The sequence below is a fragment of the Ornithorhynchus anatinus genome, chromosome 9 (genome assembly GCF_004115215.2).
Source record: "Ornithorhynchus anatinus isolate Pmale09 chromosome 9, mOrnAna1.pri.v4, whole genome shotgun sequence".
In the NCBI taxonomy this organism is placed as follows: domain Eukaryota; kingdom Metazoa; phylum Chordata; class Mammalia; order Monotremata; family Ornithorhynchidae; genus Ornithorhynchus; species Ornithorhynchus anatinus.
In genome coordinates, this window is record NC_041736.1 from 52,885,156 (window position 1) to 52,902,672 (window position 17,517).

General features: G+C 58.5%; 2 protein-coding genes across 10 annotated transcripts in view; both read right to left on the reverse strand.

The window, feature by feature from the left end:
* Positions 1–31: 31 nt before the first annotated feature.
* OTX1 (orthodenticle homeobox 1) lies at positions 32–7,194 on the reverse strand. The gene is made up of 5 exons (XM_029071645.2): positions 7,048–7,194; positions 6,489–6,557; positions 4,637–4,857; positions 3,677–3,828; positions 32–2,646 (listed from the first exon to the last, which is right to left on the reverse strand). Exons 3-5 carry the CDS (start codon positions 4,731–4,733, stop codon positions 1,741–1,743), a joined length of 1,155 nt encoding a protein of 384 aa, XP_028927478.1. The 5' UTR covers positions 4,734–4,857; positions 6,489–6,557; positions 7,048–7,194; the 3' UTR covers positions 32–1,740.
* A 4,588-nt stretch (positions 7,195–11,782) lies between these two features.
* The window catches only part of EHBP1 (EH domain binding protein 1), a 227,147-nt gene continuing 221,412 nt past the window's right edge, over positions 11,783–17,517 (reverse strand). For all 9 annotated transcript variants that reach the window (XM_029071573.2, XM_001511071.5, XM_007672051.4 and 6 more), the window contains 2 exons: positions 13,307–13,421; positions 11,783–12,866 (listed from right to left, as the gene is read on the reverse strand). In XM_029071573.2, the coding sequence (XP_028927406.1) occupies positions 12,776–12,866; positions 13,307–13,421 (206 nt within the window). In that variant the 3' untranslated portion in view covers positions 11,783–12,775. The remainder of the gene's footprint in view (positions 12,867–13,306; positions 13,422–17,517) is intronic.

Consider the following 17,517-nt stretch of genomic DNA (forward strand, 5'->3'; position numbering starts at 1 on the left):
CCCGAGAAGAAGAGTGACACCGACCAAGCGCTTCATTAGTTTGAATTTTTATTACTGGGGGGATAGTGTAGATAAGGGGGGGGGGGAGAGAGAAGGGAAAGGAAACTGCCTTACATTTCAACGAGTAATTTGTGATCTTCACGTCGGACAAATCAAATTTACAAAATTTATTTTCCACCTACGGGACAAAGCGGCCAAAACCATCATTGATACACAGAGGCGCGAGAGCTCTCGGCTAGGTGTTGGAAAATGAAGGTGCACTAAAAACTCACTAGACAAACAGGTTTCTTAAAAAAAAAAAAGATAGGAAGTGGAGCTGAAGGCTGGGTTCTAGATGTTCGTGGTTGGGTTGGGGTTTTTTTTTCCGTTTACTTTTTTTTTTTTGGTTTTGAGTTTTCTTTTTGGTCTGAAAAGCCCCCGCCAGCCTGATCCGATCCATTCCACTTTCCTGTCCCTCTCTGCTTTCCAGACTAATTTCCTTCCCCTGCCCTTGATGGTTCTTTTCCCCCCTGACACCACACCGTACCGCCCGTTCTCACTACCCTGCTTCCCTAAAACCGATTGATTTTTTTTTTAATAAATACACGGGGATGGAAGGTGGGGGAAAAAAGAAGTGGTCGTTTTGTAATTACTGGAGACCGGAAAGCGCTACCACTTGGGGGAAGGGGCAGAGAAATCGTTTTTGTTGTCGAGTTTATAGATATTTTTTTTTTTACGGTTTGCTTCCCGTGCGTTAGACTCGAGATCCTCTCAATCCAATCCATCAACTAGAAACGATAAATGGTCCCTGGAACGGACCTGAATATTTACATCATTCCCGCCGCTTCCCTGCGGCAGAAGCCTAGGCGAATTCTACGGGGGCTAAAGAGACGAGGCCCGGAGCTGGACACCCTGGCGAGGTCCAGCGGCCGGACAGCGGCAGCCCCTGGGTGTCCGGACGCCCGGCTCCCAAGGAAAGGACCGCAACGAAAGGGCAGACAGACGCCTGTAGCCCGGCCGGAGCAGGAGCCGGGGGAGGGGGAGGTTGAAGCCGGGGGTGTAGGGGGGGGAGAGGCCGAGGCAGTCCGGGTCCACTCTACATCGCTTTTTTTTTTTCCTTTTTTTTGGATGAAGTTGTGTCGAGTCCTCTTCGTTCCGTAGCAACCCCACAAGGAGTAAGTAATCCCAGTGTCCGGAGAGAATAAATAAACTGGCAAACATTCAGGGCCGCTCTCCCCTGCGAGCGCTCGTGACGGTGAAGGGGAGACGGGGGGGAGCGGGGTGGCGGCCATCACAGCTCCTGCCCGGCAGGTAACAGGTGAGTGAGGCGGGGACAGGCTCCCTCCTCGCAAGAGCTTGCGCCGGGACATCCCTCCGAGGCAGCTCCTCTCTCTGTATATGCATATATACATACATATATATACACACACACACACACATATGTAGATGCGCACGGTTGTGCAATGAGAGTCTAGGGGACTTGGGGAGGAGGGTGAGGATCCGGGGTCATTTTTGGAACCATTCTCATCAGTCCTGGAGAGAATAGAGGAAGAGGAGGTGGTGGCGATGGTGGTGCAGCAGCAGCAGCAGCAGCAGCAGCAGCAGCAGCAGCAGCAGCAGCAGCAGCAGCAGCAGCAGGAAGGGGGGAAAAGAGGTGGTGGTAGAGTGTGGCAGGAATTTTCTTTCGCTTCTCCTCCCGCCGGTCCGCTGGTTGTCCCTCTGCGTCTCCTCTCTCTCTCTCTCTCTCGTTCTCTCTCTCTCTCACAAGACCTGGAACCTCCAGGAGGCCTGGTCCTTGTAGTCCAGACAGTCGGGGGAGTTGAAGTTGAGTTTCCAGGCGGCGGCGGCGGCGGCGGCGGCGGCGGCCGCGGCCCCGGGCTCCTTGTAATCCAGGCAGTCGGAGGAGTTGAAGGGGAGGGCGGCGGCGGCGGCGGCGGCCCCGTAGCCCTGGTGGTGGTGGTGGTGATGATGGTGATGGTGGTGGCCGGAGGACTGGCTCAGCGGGTGGTGGGGCGGGGGCGGGGGCGGGTGCGGGTGCGGGTGGGCCGACATGGACGAGGGGGCCATGGGGCTGAGCTGGTGCGGGTGATGGTGGGAGTGCATGGGCGCCAGGTAGGAGCCGCAGTCCACGCCGCCGAAGTAGGAGGAGGAGGGCGGCGCCGGGTAGCCCTGGCCGTAGCCGCCGCCCTGGCCGTAGGACACGGGGTAGGGGGACGAGGCGGCGGCGGCGGCGGCGGCGGCCACCGAGGCGGCCACCGAGGCGGCCCCGGACCGCTGCATGCACGACGCGTTGGCCGGCGCCGACAGCGGCTCCGACACCGACGACGGCGGCGCCGAGCCGGGGGAGATGGACGCCGGGCTCCAGATCGACGACGCCCCCGAAGCGCCCAGCCCGGCCGCCGCCGCCGCCGCCGCCGCCGCCGCCGCCGCCGCGGCCGCCGGATTCCCACCCAGACCCGCCGCCCCCGCCGCGCTCCCCGAATTCGCGGAGCCCGAGCTGGACGACGAGGCCGAGCTGGACACGGCCGGGGGCGTGAACTGGCCGCTGCTCTCGGAGCCCGAGCTCTCCCGCGCCGGGGAGGACTTCTTCTTGGCCGGCCGGCTCTTGGCCCCGCTCCCGCTCTGCTGCTGCTGGCGGCATTTGGCCCGCCGGTTCTTGAACCAGACCTGGAGGGAGGGAGGGAGGGAGGGAGGGAGGGAGGGAGGGACGCGGGGACCCCGGGACAGGGCGACCGTCAGACCCCGGACACCCCCCCGCCCCGTCTTGGAGACCCCCAGCCGGAGGCGCCGCCCCCCCCCCCGTCCACCTCCCGTCGGGGGGCTTGGGACCCCAACTCGGGGCGAGGGCCGGACGGACGGGAGGAGCGCACAGCACTGTGAAAGGCGGTGGAGAAAACGGTCCCCGCCACGGGGCAGAGTTTTTCCGACTTGGGCTCGTCCCGGGGAGGCCCGAGTCGGCCGGACCGAGGCCCGGGAGAACGCGGTGGGCTTCCCCCGCCCCCCCAAAAGAGCAGTCGACGGCTGGACGGGGTCCACGCCCTGACTTCTTTCCCTCTCCAGGTAACGGGATGGGGATGGGAGGGTGGAAAATCCACGGACAAAAACTGATAGCCCGGGAGAAGGGCGAGAAGGCCCGGGGCCCGGCGGCCTCCACCGCTTCCGATTCCCGTCGCCCCAGTGGGCTTGCGATCGGTTCCGGAGACGGGGGCCCCGGGAGGGGCGGCTGCAGGGACCGGACGAAAGTGGGCCCGGCCCTTCCGACGGCTTCCCCTTCCCTACAATTGCCATGGAGCGCGCGCGGGGCCGGGACCGGCCCACCGAGGCGAGGTGGGAGAGCGGAGGGAAGGGGGCCGGGGCCCGGGGCCCGGGCCCGGACCCGGACCGCCCCCCGCCCTCGGCGCCAGGGGGCGACGGCGAGCAGCCGGCCGGACCCCGGCGACCCCCGACCCCTCCAAGGCCCCCCGACCCAGCCGAAAGGGGGCTCCGTCCTGCTGCGGGAACCAGCCAGCCAATCGATCACCAATCGAATTTATTGGGCGCTTACTGTGTGCGGAGCGCCGCGCGCGGGGGGCCGAGAGCGCCCCCCGAAGGCGGATTCCCGCAAAAACACCCACCCCGCCCCCACCATCATCACCTCCGTTGCCCCCTTGCCGCTCCCCGGCCGTGCTCAGTCCCGGGCGAAGCGGAGCGAACGAACCTGGACTCTGGACTCGGGCAGGTTGATTTTGAGCGCCACCTCTTCCCTCATGAAGATGTCCGGATAGCGCGTCTTGGCGAAGAGCGCCTCCAGGACGTCCAGCTGCGAGCGGGTGAAGGTGGTGCGTTCCCGCCGCTGCTTCCGAGGGGTGGCTGGGGGGAGGAGGGGGAGAGAGGAAGGGGGTCGGGGGAGACACGGAAAATCGGACGCGGGCATTGACCCACCACCCGCCGGCGGGACCGCCCCGAGAGGGCGGGGCCTAAGGTGGGGGCACCGAGAGAACACAGAGACAGAAAGAGAGGAGGGGGCGAGAATTGGGGGAAGAGGGAGAGAACAGAGAAGTGGGACGAAGAGGGTTGCGGCGAAAGAGGAGAGAGAGAATTGGGGAGGAAGAGAAGAGAGGATTACAGGAGAGGAGAGAATTGGGGGGAGAGAGGATCGCGGAGTGGGGTGGGGGTCAGGTGGATGTGGATGTGGATGGTGGGCGACCGGCCACTGAATCCGTCCGGATGGGAGTCCCCGGTCCTCCAGGGCCCGAACCCCGAAGGACACCCGCTCACGGTGGGGGTGCGAGGCAAAAATCGAAAAATCAAATAAAAAGCGTCCAAGAGCAGGCCCCAAGGCCCGGAGGACCACGGCCGGAGTCAGTCAAGGCTCCGCCGCGGGGGCCGGGCCCCCGTCCACATCCCCCGACCCAACTCCTCCACTGCAAGTCCCAGGCCCAACTCAAAGACGGGCAAGAGGGCCAAACCACCCCGAACCCGACCGACCTCAACTCCGTTTAAGAGAGAAAAATGGGTACAGCGGATCTGCCAACGTCAGCGTAAACAATAGAGACGGGAATGGAGCCTACGAGGAGGGCTCCCGTGCCACGGGGCACGACGTGCACGGTGGGCAGCGGGGGGGACCGTCCCGCCGGGCTGGGGGTCCTGGGAGGCGCTGGTGGGGGAGGATGCTCACCCGGGTAGCCCACCGAGGGGTGCAGCAGGTCCATGGCGGGCCCGGCCAGCCCCAGCCCGTTCATGCCGTAGGGGGGCTGTTTGAGGTAAGACATCATGCTAACAACAGGCGGGTGCGGGCGCCCCAAAGGATCCAGGGGGGACCGGCCTCCCACGGCGCGGGCTCCCACGGCGAGGTCCGGGGCGGGAGGGGCCGGCGACGCTCGATCGGGCCCGGAGGCGCTGGAGACACAAGACACGCCAAACCTGGAGCCTGACGGGCATCCCCCGGGCACCGAGCCGGGACCCCGGGACGGGGGGGGGGGGGGGTCGGTCCACGGGGCCGGGGGCGAGGCCGGGGGACCGGGGCGAGGGCCCGCAGGCCTGGGGATCCGGAACGCCCAGTTCCCTTCTCTGCCCAGAGCACTAGGCCCTAGGCCTTAAGCCGGCACAGGCCGCCTTCTTCCCGTAAACAGAACTAAACCAAAAACTTTCCCGAGTTTTCCCTTTCTTTCCAGTAAGGTGAAGGAGGTCCAGGACCCCCTGGGAGGGAGGATGGCGAGGGGACGGGGAGCCGGGCCGCCAATGACCGGCGCTGGGCCAAGGCCCGGCTCGGGACGCTGGAAATGGGGATCTCCGGGTGCACAGGGCCCAGGCCGGAGCGCCGTGAAGGGCCACGGAGCCAAAAAATAAAAAACAAACCACCTGGAAAACTAGACTCCTTCTTGCAACCAGACTCGCACCCGGCGGCGGCCCGGAATCTGGGGAGGGGGTTATTACTGTTGTTCGGTTTCCAAAGCAGCCCCCCGGAGTCAGGGACTCCGGGCACCCGCCCCCACCTCTTCCTCGGCTCCGGCTCCTCTCTCGATCCCCCAAACTCAGGGCCCGGGGCCTCTTCCACCTTCCCGAGCCGAGGCCCAAGAGTGTGTATGGGTGTGTATCTGTGAGTGTGTGTGTCCATGTGTGCATCTGGGGGTGTGAGGTGCTGTGTGTGTCTGCGGGGGCGGGCGGTGAGGGTGAGTTAGTGTGTCTGAGGGGGCAGGTACTGAGTGTGAGTTGGTGCGCTGCGGGTGTGAGTTAGTGCGTCTGCGGGGGCGTGCGGTGAGTGTGAGTGAGTGTGTCTGCGGGTGCGTGGGGTGACTGTGAGTGAGTGTGTCTGTAGGGAGGAGTGTGCAGCGTGTCTGTATTGAAGTGTGTGTGAGTTGGCGTGTGGGGAGTTTGCGCGGCCGAGGGCCTGCGGCCCCAGGCAAGGGCGTCCTGGCGTCGTGCGGGGTCTCGGGCGGCCGGGCCTGTCCTCCCCGGGCCGGGTTGGCCCCGCCGCAGGGGAGCGAGCGAGCGGGCGGGCGGGCGGGCGGGCGGGGGCCGGGCAGGAGGGAAGCGGCTCCCCGGAGGTTCAGCCCCGGGAGGGCGAGGAGGTGGAGGAGGAAGAGGAGGCCTCCGCCGCGGGAACCCGGCTTCCCCGAAGGCCGGGGCGTCGCCGTCCCCGTCCCCGCACCGCCCGCCCCGGCCCGCCCCCGGCTCCGCCGACTTCCAGGGTCCCGGGGCGGCCCCGCCAAGGTGAGGTCCAGGGGCCGCGCCGGCGGGACCGCCGATGGGGCCGACCAAGTCCGAGCGGCCGTCGCCGGTGGGAGATCGGCCCCGGGGGATCCGGCGGGGGACGGAGGGGACGACGGAGGGAACGACGGAGGGGACGGAGGCCGGGCCCGGCAGGCCGCCACGGCCCCCGCTCCCCCAGGCTCCAGGGGACCTGTCGGGGGCCGCGGAGGCTGCGCCCGTCGACCCGCCGGGGAGCGAGGCCGGGGAGGCGGCGGCGGCGGCGGCGGCGTTGGGGAAGGCCCTCCCCTCCCGACCCCGGGTGCTCCGCTGCTCCTTACCTGAGCTCAGCTCCTGGGACCGGCGGCCAGGTGAGGGGGGCGCATGGACGCGGCTCGGGCCTCCGGGACCTGCAAGGCGGGCGGGGGCAGGGGCAGGGGCGGGGGGCGGGGGGCGGGGGAGGGCAAGTGAACGGCGGGGCAGGGAGCCCGGCTTCCCCTCTCTTGGGCTGGTTTTTTCTTTCCCTTCCACCCCCCCTTGCCTCGCCCTGCCGCCCTCTCTCCGGCTCTCCCTCCCTCCCGCTTGGAACTTTATTTCGCAGAGTCGGGGCCCCGTCCCAGAGGAACGCACCGCCCCGGCCCATGTTGGGGGGTGGGGAGAGGGGGAGGGCGGGGGGCGGGGGGGGAGGAGGGGAGGGGGGGCTTCGAGGCGGGGGTGCCACGGGGAGGTGGAGGGGGGCGGTTTGGGGAGGGGGGGAGAGGAGAGAGGGCGGGAGGTGGCTCCGGCCGCCGCGGAGGCTGCCGCTGCCCGGATTGAGAGGCGGGGAGAGCGGGGCTGGGGAGGGGACTGCAAAAAGTCTGGCCCAGGCGCTTTGCAAACCAAATAAATCAAGCGGTTTACCTTGTCGAAGCGGCTTGTCTCGCTCGGTAGTTTAGGTGATTGGAATTGTAGCCTGATGAAGATTGATCACCTTTCTAGTGCCCTACCCCTGTATGTGAGCGCCAGGCAACTGCGTAACGGGGCCCGGCCGCCAATCCGGGGCCCCGCGGGAGCTGAGTGACAGCGGCCCGGCCAATGGCCGCCCGAGCGGGGCCACCTCCGGGCGCCCCGCCCCGCCCCGCCCCGCCCCCGCTTCGCCCCCCGCTTCGCCCCCCGCTTCGCCCCGCGCCCGGCCCGGCCCCGGCCCCGGCCCCGGCCCCGGCCCCGGCCCCGGCCCCGGCCCCGGGGGCGGCCGGAGGGGCCCCGAGCCTCCCTCCGCCGCCCCGGGACGCCGCGGCGCCCCAGCCCGCCCTCCGCCGCCCCGGCCGGCCCCCTCGGAGCTGGGCTGCAGCGGGAAAGTTTGCGGAGACGCCGGAGCCCCCGGACTCCCGCGTTCCGGGGCGAGGGCGAGGGCGAGGGCGAGGGCGAGGACGAGGGCGAGGACCGGCCGGTCCCTCCGGCCCCGCGCGTCTCCTCCGAAGCCCCGGACGGTCCCGGCCGCCTCGGCGCCCGCGCTCCGCCTCCCGACCCCGATCAACCGAGCCTGGACGGAAAATGCTCGTCTCTCTGTGATTTTAACGAGGCGCGGCTCTCCCTGACCCCGGCGGGGCGGGGAGGGGCGGAGCGGCCCGGACGGGGGGGCCGGGGGAGGCCGGGGGACCGAGGCCAACGGGCCCCGGCGGGGAGGAGGGCAGGGGCCCCGGGCCAGACCCGCTAGTGCCCGGTTGTGGTGCCCGGCTCCCCTCGGAGCGTCCGGACCGGCCGGAGCCGGACCGTTTCCCACGCCCACGACCCACCGGGCCGAAACCCCAGACGGAGGGCCCGGACGGGGGAAAAACTCAACGCTCACACCAGTGTTTTCGTTTTCAACTCTGGGCCACAAATTGGGGTTTTTCTTGCCTTTTTTTTCCCCTTTTAGTCGCACCTCCTCATAAATATTAATGACGAGCCTAATCCCCTTCGAAGAATTGCTCTTCACCGCCTCCCGCCCCTAACTCTCCTCCAGAACAGCCGGGGGGGGGGGGGGGGATGTTTAGCAGGAGAAAGTCGGACGACGCGGAGGGAAATCCGAAAACTCCTCACCCCCGTAGGCTCATCATCGTCACCGACCTTTGGTCATCGTCAATAACCAGCAGAAACGCGACCAGTAAATGGACCCTAAGAAATGAGGGTGACGAAGACGAGGATGGGCCGGGATGATCGACTCTAAAACGAGCCCCAGGAGGACCAGCGGCTGGACATCAAAGTAGACTGTCCCCTCTCCCCCTTTTCTCCCCCACCCTCCAGGAGACACTTTCCTTTGGAGTCCGAATAAAATACGGTAACAGAATATCATGGAGAGCACACTGTTTCCTTAACTGCTTCTCAAAGGATTCAGAGATCTTCTTAGGACCTTTAATAAGGCTTTGGTCGGTTCTTTTGTTGATCTCTCAAAATCAACTCCTTCTAATTGAAGTTGGAGCTGAAAGCGAGCTAATGTTCAAAGAAAGTGACCGCCAGTCCAACGAAATTACATTTTTTGGGGGGGACGATAAGGGGACATCTAATCAAAGGGGCAGGGGAGGAGGGGTGAAGGGTGAGGGGCGAGAAGGAGAAAAGGAGGTTTTACAAGATCTTTCTATAGTCCACAAAAGTCAGCGACACGGGCACTTCTACCCAGAACAAAGACGCCGCGGCCCATTCACAAAAAAAAAAAAAAAGAAAAGAAAGAAAAAAGAAAGGAGAGAGAAAAAGAGGGGGCGAAAAAGGGAAGAATTGAGAGGAAAAATTAGAAAACGCTGCCCGGGCCCGAAAGCTGCCACGAAATGCAGTTAGGGTCATTCCACATTTTCGATGCACCGCGGCTAACAAAATTCTGCACTTTATTCTGGTCAGAAATTTGGAGGCAACGAGTTGGCAGCTAGGTTGAAAGAAGGAAACGAAATACAATCCATCTTCTATTCCCTGCGAAATAGACGGCGCGGGGACGACCTTTTCTAGTGGGAAGTCGAATCCGTGCATGTGCGTGCGCCTGCGAAGGTGCGTTTGTGTGGGTACGCGTATTACGGTATTCGCACATCTCCCCGCATGTGTGCACACACAGTCACTCCGTGGGTATATCCGTTACGGATCACGAAACACCTCACCAGCCATTCCCACCTCCCCCCCGCAACGACCTGTTTTCCAGATTAGCGAGTGCCACAGATTTCGTCATGTGAGCTCAGGGCAGATGGGTAAATAGCAGATTTGGGTGCTTTAGCCCCAAGCTCTATAGGAATGTGCCCCCCGCCTCTCACCCTTCCTGTGCCCCCTCCCCCCCTCGGCCCCCTCGGCCCAGCTGCACCTCGGAGCTTGGCTCTCCGGTCCTCCTCCCAGCTCCAGATGATGCGATCAGCTCTCGGGGAAGTCTGGAGGTATCAAGTAGCACTAACCTTTTTGTAATAAGAGTATTTGTCTAATCCCAAATTGCAGGCGAATTTTCTTAATGCTCAGCCCATAAAACCCCGGGATTAAGGGAAGGAAGAAAGCACAAGGGAGAGTGGAGGGCAGAGAGCTAGAGAGAGGAAGGAGAGAGCAAAGTTTGGCGTTGGCGGCGCAGTGGATTGGAGGCGGCCGGGATGCTGGCAGTGCCAAGGTGGGAGAGGAGGAAGACGAGAAGGAGCCGCGAAAGCCCGGGCAGGGGCCAGGGGCAGCGGCCCCAGGGTGCCTTCCCCAGCTCGGGTCGCACCGTGTGCCCAGGTAAGCCCAGGGATTCCCCGCCGCCTTTTCTGGGAAACGGGCTGGTAGGGAGCGGGAGACAGCCGGAGGGGGGAGGGGGTCTCTCAAACCCCTCACGGCTCCATGGACCCGGGGACAAATACTCTCCCCATCCCCCTGTGACCCTCAACTGTCCACCCTGTCCCCTCCCCTTTCCTTCTTGGTAGTTGAGAAGGAGGGCCCGGCTGCTCCCACGGGGGCAAGGTAGGGTGGGATGGAGATGGCGATGGGATAAGGAGGGATGGATGGATGGATGGATGGATGGATGGATGGATGGATGGATGGATGGGTGGGTGGGTGGATGGATGGATGGATGGGTGGATGGATGGATGGATGGATGGATGGATGGATGGATGGGATGGGACCTTTCTCCTCCTCCTCCCCCCTCCCTTCATTCCCCCTACTCTGCCTGACTCTGCGTCTCTGCCCCCGCCCCCACATCCCTCCCTCCCTCCCTGCCCGGCCCTGGCCGTCGGGGGAAAGGACCGGCTGGAGGCGGCGGGGGGGGGGGGGGGGGGGGCAGACGACGGGGTCCGGCCGCGGCCCCGGGGGAGGGGTGGCAGGTGTGACACGTGTCAGCGGCCTGGCTCCCCGCCTCTCCCGGATCCGCACCTTCTCTTCCCTCCCCCGCCTCCTCCCTCTTCCCATCCGCCCGGCCCTAAACCCCCGGACCAGGCCGCTTCGGGCCCGAGCCCTACCGGACCCCCGGACCCCCGGACCCGGATCGCCCCCAAACCCCGGGCTCCAAGCTCCGCACGGCAACCGCCGCCTCGGGCGGAGAGAGAAAGTGGACGGTGCGGGGCAAAGGGAAAGGGACGAGGCCGGGGCGTGGGCCTCGCCCCCCGGGGCCTTGCCCGCTCGGGCCTCCGGGGCCCCAGGAGGTGGAAGCCATCGAAGCCGGGGAGGGCGCGGTGGCGGAGATGCTTCTCCCCGGGGGCTTCGGGGCTGCTTCTCGACAGATTCTTCGCGAGATGGGGCTTGTAACCCGGCGCGGGGCGAGCAAGAAGCATTTCCCCCACCCCCAATCCCCACTCCCATCCTTCTCGTCCTCCTGCACTCCGCGGGCTCTGCACCTCCCGTCCCCCCCCCCCTCCCCCCTCTCCGCCATCCAACTTCCTCAACGATTTATTTTCCTTCCCAGAAACTTCGCCCTAACTTTTCCTCAGGGTCCTGACTGCAGCTAATTCAGTTGTTGCATTCCCCCCCACCCCCACCCCCTCTTTTGAGGTGGGTGATGGGGAGGCGCGGGGAAGGTTGTATGCTTTTCGAACTTGGGCCGTCTATATCTCTCTCATAACACAAGTGACATCTAGGCATAAACTCCGGCGTTATTATTTTCAGGTCTACAGACTTGTTGAACAAGCTTCCTTTGTTTAGGACACCTTTACGGAGGAGGGGTTGACAGATGAAATGAGCCGAACTCCTCAGAATTACTCATTTTTCTCAATACGGAGCTTCCAGTAAAAGCTCTCCCTGCACCCCACCCCACCCCCCAACTCATTTATCTCACTTCTGAAACAATGACTATAAAAGCCTCCCCAACCCAAACGTCCGCATAAGTTAATGGAAGACTCGGTTTGCCCTCACTTCAGTGTCGACCTCAGTTAAGATGAATTCGCAGTTCAAGGAAAACTGTAGAGCGCAGAATAAATAATTTGATAAATTTTGCACCCAGAGCAGCCTCGATTAAGGAAGGCACCCCCCCCCCTTTTCCGGTGGGCTCTGAGAAACTTTCAAAAAGAAATGCCATTCCACTTGTGTTTCAGTTTATAAATTCGGGTTGGCAGGTTCTGGGAGAGAGTAGATATACTAAACTTTGGCTACACTTTGAAACTCCCAAATTGCTTCACATTTCTCTAAAAATCCGCTTACAAACTCACAGAGTGCTAAATGTTTGCACTGTAAGTAAAGAACAGCTCCATTTACGGTAAGAAAGATTCAGTTTTTATTGAAAATTTATATGACAGTATTATAATAAATAAACAGATAACCGTTTCACAAAAAAAGACAGAACTATGCTAGAGAAGAAAACATTAACTGGGGAATTTGCACACAGTGGAAAGATAGACTTTTATAGATACAGAATAAATATTAACAGCATTCTTGAGCCAATGTAAAGAGACCCAACAAAATGAAGGAACCAAACTAGATATAATAAATAATGATCAATAAAAGATGGCGCAGCCTCTGATCCTTTGATGAAGAAACGCTTCTGTAAACCGATGCGTGTCAATTAGCCCCATCTCCCATCGCGTCTTCAAATCACAGGGCCCTTTGCAGTCTGTTATAGAACCTTCCTCCGACAAATCACAGGGACTGAACTGGTATTATGCTTACAGTAAAACGTAAAACTGCAGGAAAAAAAACCCCACTTGTAAATATAGCACAGATTAATAATTTGATTGTATGTGATCTAACTATAAAATTTAGGTAGCTTATTAAGTATTACATATGGCAGGACTAGATGAAACCATTCATAATATTTTTCTCATCCCACCCCCACCCTCATCTACGCACTTAAGAACAAAAAACGGACTTGTTTTCGATTCCTCCATTTTCCTTAACATCGAGGGAGAGGGCCGCCGTTCTCCTCCCTCCCCCCCCGCCCAAACCAACTCCTCATAGACACCTTCCAGACCAAGAGCCCCCGCGATGTTTCTGTGCAAATCTATTTCACATGATTTCAACAAAAATGACTAGCTCACAAGTAAATCCTGATACAAAGCTATTTCGGAATAATATTATTCGCGGGGGAAGGAGGGGGTGGGGGTAGGGGGCGGGGAAGATAGAGTACATTCTGGCCGAACAGAATGGTAAAGTTTTAAAATCGGCAAGACGATGCGTTGCGTTCTCCAGGCTTGGGGCCGGAGGCTTTCCAAAGAAACGTCGGGAGGGTCCGCCGGGCAGAGGCCGGTCACTGGAGGACACACTTCTCCTCTTTCTTGGCCATCTTGCCTTTGTTTTGCTCCAGGGTTCGCTCCAAGTGCTCGTCCTCTTCCTCGGCCCTGGGAGACAAACGGGAAGGAAAATGATTTCCCGGCGGGGGGTTGAGGGGGGTCCCGCGGTCAGACCGGGCAGGAGGGCGGGCGGCGGGGAGCCGAGACCCCCGGGGTTCCTCCTGGAGCCCCCGGCCCGCCCGAACTTTAGCCAACTTTTGGGGTCCTCGGAGTGGGGGCTTTGCTTCCTCCCTCGGCCGCCCCCCGGCCTGAGACCCCCGACCCTTCCTCCTCGTCCTCCTCCTGCTGCTAGTCCTCTGCCGGGCCCCAGCCTTCGGCCCCCGGCCCATCCTCCTCGTCCTCCTCTGCCCGTCCCCGGGCCATCCTCCTTATCCTCCTCCTCCTCCTGCTGGTCCTCTGCCGGCCCCCGACCCTTCCTCCTCGTCCCCCTCCTCCTGCTGGTCCTCTGCCGACCCCCGGCCTTCGACCCCGACCCCCGGCCGACTCACTGCTTCTCCTGGGCGTCCAGGTCCCGGACGAGCGCGTCGCGCTTGTTGACGAGCACCACCAGCTCGTCCAGCAGCAGCTGTTCTCGCCTCTTCTGGGCCTCGGTCTTCTGCCAGTCTGGGGGGGACGGAGGGGGAGGGCAGAGCGGGGCGGACAGGGGGGAGACATAGAGAGAGGGGGGCGTTACAGGCGGGCAGCGGTCCGGGGCTGCCCCCAGCCAGTGTCCTCACAGGCGGCTCTCAATCATTCCTTCAACCGTACTTATTGAGCGCTTACTATGTGCAGCGCGCTGGGGTAAGCGCTTGGAAAGTACAGTTGGACCACAGATAGAGACAATCTCTGCCCCACAACGGGCTCACTGTCTAAAGGGGGGCCCCTGCGGACCCTGCGTGGCGCCTAAGGTCGAGCCCGCGGGGGCGTCGGGGCCCCCGCACCTGGTTCCGCCGCTCCCGCCCCCTCCCCAGGACCGGCCCGACGGCTGCCGGTTGTGAGCCTGCGGACACCCCGGGGGGCTGGGGACGGGCCTGGGGGCTGGGGACAGGCCTGGGGGCTACCGACAGGCCCGGGAAGCTTCAGGCTGTGGACCGGTCTGGGGGCTGTGGACGTGTCTGAGGGCTGCGGACAGGCCGGGGGGTATGGACGGGTCTGGAGGCTGCGGACAGGCCCGGGGCTATGGACGGGTGTGGGGGGCTGCGGACAGGCCCGGAGGGTATGGACGGGAATGGGGATAGTGGACAGGCCTGGGGGCTGCGGACAGGCCTGGGGGCTATGGATAGGTCCGGGGGTATGGACGGGTCTGGGGGCTATGGACCGGTCTGGGGACTGCGGACAGGCCCGGAGGTATGGACGGGCCTGGGGGCTGCGGACCGGCCCGGGGGGTATGGACGGGAATGGGGACAGTGGACGGGTCTGGAGGCTGCGGACAGGCCCGGGGGTATGGACGGGGGCGAGGCCACGGGTGAACCCCCGCAGACAGTGCGAGTCCGCCAGCCCCCAGCCCCCACTCCCCAACCCATACAGGCTCCGCTCATTTCCGCCTCGGCCCATTCGAGCCGCCGGCCGGCCTTCACACTGGGCTCCAGATGCTTCACCCGAACTTTAAAAGTAGTCGCTCCGCTAATTAGCATTGGCCTTTGAAGTAAAAATAAACTTGCTCCCGCAGTATCACGCGGGAGCTCTCTCGATCGCAACGAACCAGCTTTCTGCGGGAGAGGTTGGCTGGGCCGCATGAAATCAGGCACTTTCGCAAAGGGCCAGGACGGATGGGTTTCTGGAATGACTTCGGTGAAAAAGGTCGGGAAATCCGTAGGCAGCTCCAAGCGAGCTTGCCCACGTCCCCGGGAGAAAAGGAATCCTAGAGCCCTTCGGGGAATCCCACTGGTCCTACTCTTGTCTTGGGCGGAGGGGCTGTTTAATTTCAGAAAAATGGGGCAAATTTCACATTTAAAGCACTTGTGAAGCCAAAGCCAACGACTCTCAAGCCAGACTGTAAGGGCTTGTAGTTGTCAATCAACCACCAGTCTACTCCGCCTCCCTCATTAGGAAGGTAAACAATGAAAAGAAGAAGTAGATGATGAGGGAGATAGCAGAACAAATGAGGACCAGGAGGGAAACAGGACACCGGCTTAAAAAAAAAAATCCATAGCCACTGACTCACGCAGTGTCCTTCCCCCCCTAAGCACTTTCCAAAAAAACAGAGGAAAGAGGGTGTGCAATCCTTTTGGGTTTCTCTCTCCTCTCTCCATTGCCCTGGGCAATCATGTTAAAACTCACATGGCTGGTGCTTATTCAGATAAACCTAACAATGCACACCAATGGTTACCATGTGAATCTTCACAAACCACACAAGAATGTGCTGGTTCAAATCCCCCTGACCCCCCTCCAAAGCAAAATTTATTCAAGACAGCAAACTGCTCAGCAGCCTTATGAAAGCAAGTGGTGCTAGAGGGAATTCTGTCTTGTATTTACAAATTAAAAATTAGATGCATCATCATGCGATAAAGGTTAAAATAGCAGCAAAAAGGAAAAAAAAAGTTTAATTCGCTTTATCATTATCATTTTGTTCGGTACGCAGAGAGGTGTGCACATATCTCACACTTTCATATAGTATATGTAAACACAAATAAATATGTAAATAAAATTATTGCACACCAATAGAAAATTCTGACTTCTTCTTCAGGCAGAAGCATGTATGCGGCCACACACCTTATGGCAGGAAGTTCTCTGGATAAGGTCCCTGTTTTAAAACCTATCTAATTCGCAAAAAACTCGTTTCTTCTTTCAAACAGTAAACCCGCAGGAACACTAAAACATCATCATTCACTACTGTTTGGACTCTGAGATTAAAATGAAATACTGGACAAATGATAGAAGATAACATTTACAAGTGTGTTTTTTAATCTAACACTCGCACTACCCAAGAGGTGAATTCCAGGTAACCGTAATATCGAGAAGCTGTTCAGAATTAATTGGAGTCAAAATTGTTTCATTTGCCACAAACTAAAATCTGTCTCTAGAAGATTAACAGTTTTTGATGAAAACTAATCTTTCCACTTAAAACTTCCAAGGGCACATTTACAATTTCCTAGGCTTTATACCTTCTCGTAAGAGCTGAACCACTGAACCTTTTGTAAAATACATCTGTATTCTCTCATAAATACAATCTACTGAAACTACTACACAACTGGCTGAAGTCAGTAGAACAGATTATGAACAATAAATTATTAGTCTATGAACGAACTCTGAATAAGGGGATAATACCCAAATTTCAGAATTCATAATTTTCTCTCACTATTCTTCAATTTGGTCCAATATGTACTACAATTATTGGATAACACTCCAAAAACTTATTGGTCAAGATTTCCCCTACAGAAAGTTTCAGTACTTGATCTAGATAAAACAGAAATCCTTCTCCGAAAATGTCCCCATATTATTCTTTGATTTTTTTTTTACAAGTTCAGTGATGCTATTTTTTATGAATAAAAAAAAAACTGTTATTTCTCTGAATTTTAGAAAACTAAAGTTCACTATTTTCAATACCAGATTTAACTGGTCAGACCTCAAACATTTGTTTTTATTTTATTTCTCAATTATTTCTTTTATTAGGTTCACCTATGGAACAGAATATAATTTTAAGGAACCGAAGGGCAGAGAATAAATGTTTGTATTCTGCAAATGTTCAGTTTTACTTTTAGAGCAGGCTTTATCATTTAGTTTTCTTTGGTATAGGAATAATGATGCTTTTTCCATTCTGAAAACAAAATGGTTTAAATGCCTGTTGTGAAGCTGAAGAAACAACTCCATATATAAGGTGCATATATAAAACCAAACCTTCATTTAAAACCTTATACATATACATATTCCTCTATAGTTCTTAAAGTTACATATAAATATACAGTTACAGATATGTATAGATATATATCTATAGACATACGTAACTTTAGTAACCAATATGACTTTGTTCTATGTATTAAAGTTAATGGCAAAAAAAAAAGCCCATTAGAACAGCTTCAAAGAGAGAAGTATTGCCCTATTTTGAAAACCAACGCAGGTTTGTGGCCTACCTGTTATGCATTTTGACATGGGATTACTTAGCTATAATACCAGTTTCAGCTACCTACTCTGACTATAGCTTTGGGAAAGTCAATATAGGTTACGATTAATTTAAAGATTCCAGTTCGCTCTGCTATAAAAGCTATACCGTCAACAAAATAGGATTACGTTTTGGGCAAAAGGTGTTGAAAAGTAAGAGATACTGTTTATATCTACCTCCCTAGGAGCTATGTACAAATAATTGCTTTTCCATTTGAAATTTTTAACTATATATAGTTACATTCCTACAGATTAGTATTGTCTACAGTAAGCTGATAATTGCCTTGCAAAAGGCAGGAGTTTTTCCACATAAACACTGTAACAGAAATGGCCTAAAGTTCTTGTAGTAAACCTTCAACCTTGCCACTATAAATAAGCCCCTCACTTTGATGAAAATTAACACTAGTTTTGTAAAGAGCACATTGGGGGATTGCAGTCAAGTCTTATCTTTAGTTCCAGTCAACTAGCAATCCTGAAAGAGTTTGCATCATCATCAGAGCAGGCCATTTGATAGGATTCTACTGCTGAACCTAATCAATCTATGGAATACTGTGGCTGTGCGGTGTAACAAAGCTAAAATAGATTTACAAATGGGGTTTTAGGGGATAAGCTCCTCCACAGG

What these genes read in the sequence shown, in the direction of transcription:
- OTX1 (XM_029071645.2), bottom strand. Translation starts at nt 4,733, where the DNA reads ATGATGTCTTACCTCAAACAGCCCCCCTACGGCATGAACGGGCTGGGG. An exon ending in CCCCTCGGTGGGCTACCCGG is followed by an intron (nt 3,829 to 4,636) that starts GTGAGCATCCTC and finishes TCCTCCCCCCAG; the next exon opens with CCACCCCTCGGAAGCAGCGG. An exon ending in TGCCCGAGTCCAGAGTCCAG is followed by an intron (nt 2,647 to 3,676) that starts GTTCGTTCGCTC and finishes CCCTCCCTCCAG; the next exon opens with GTCTGGTTCAAGAACCGGCG.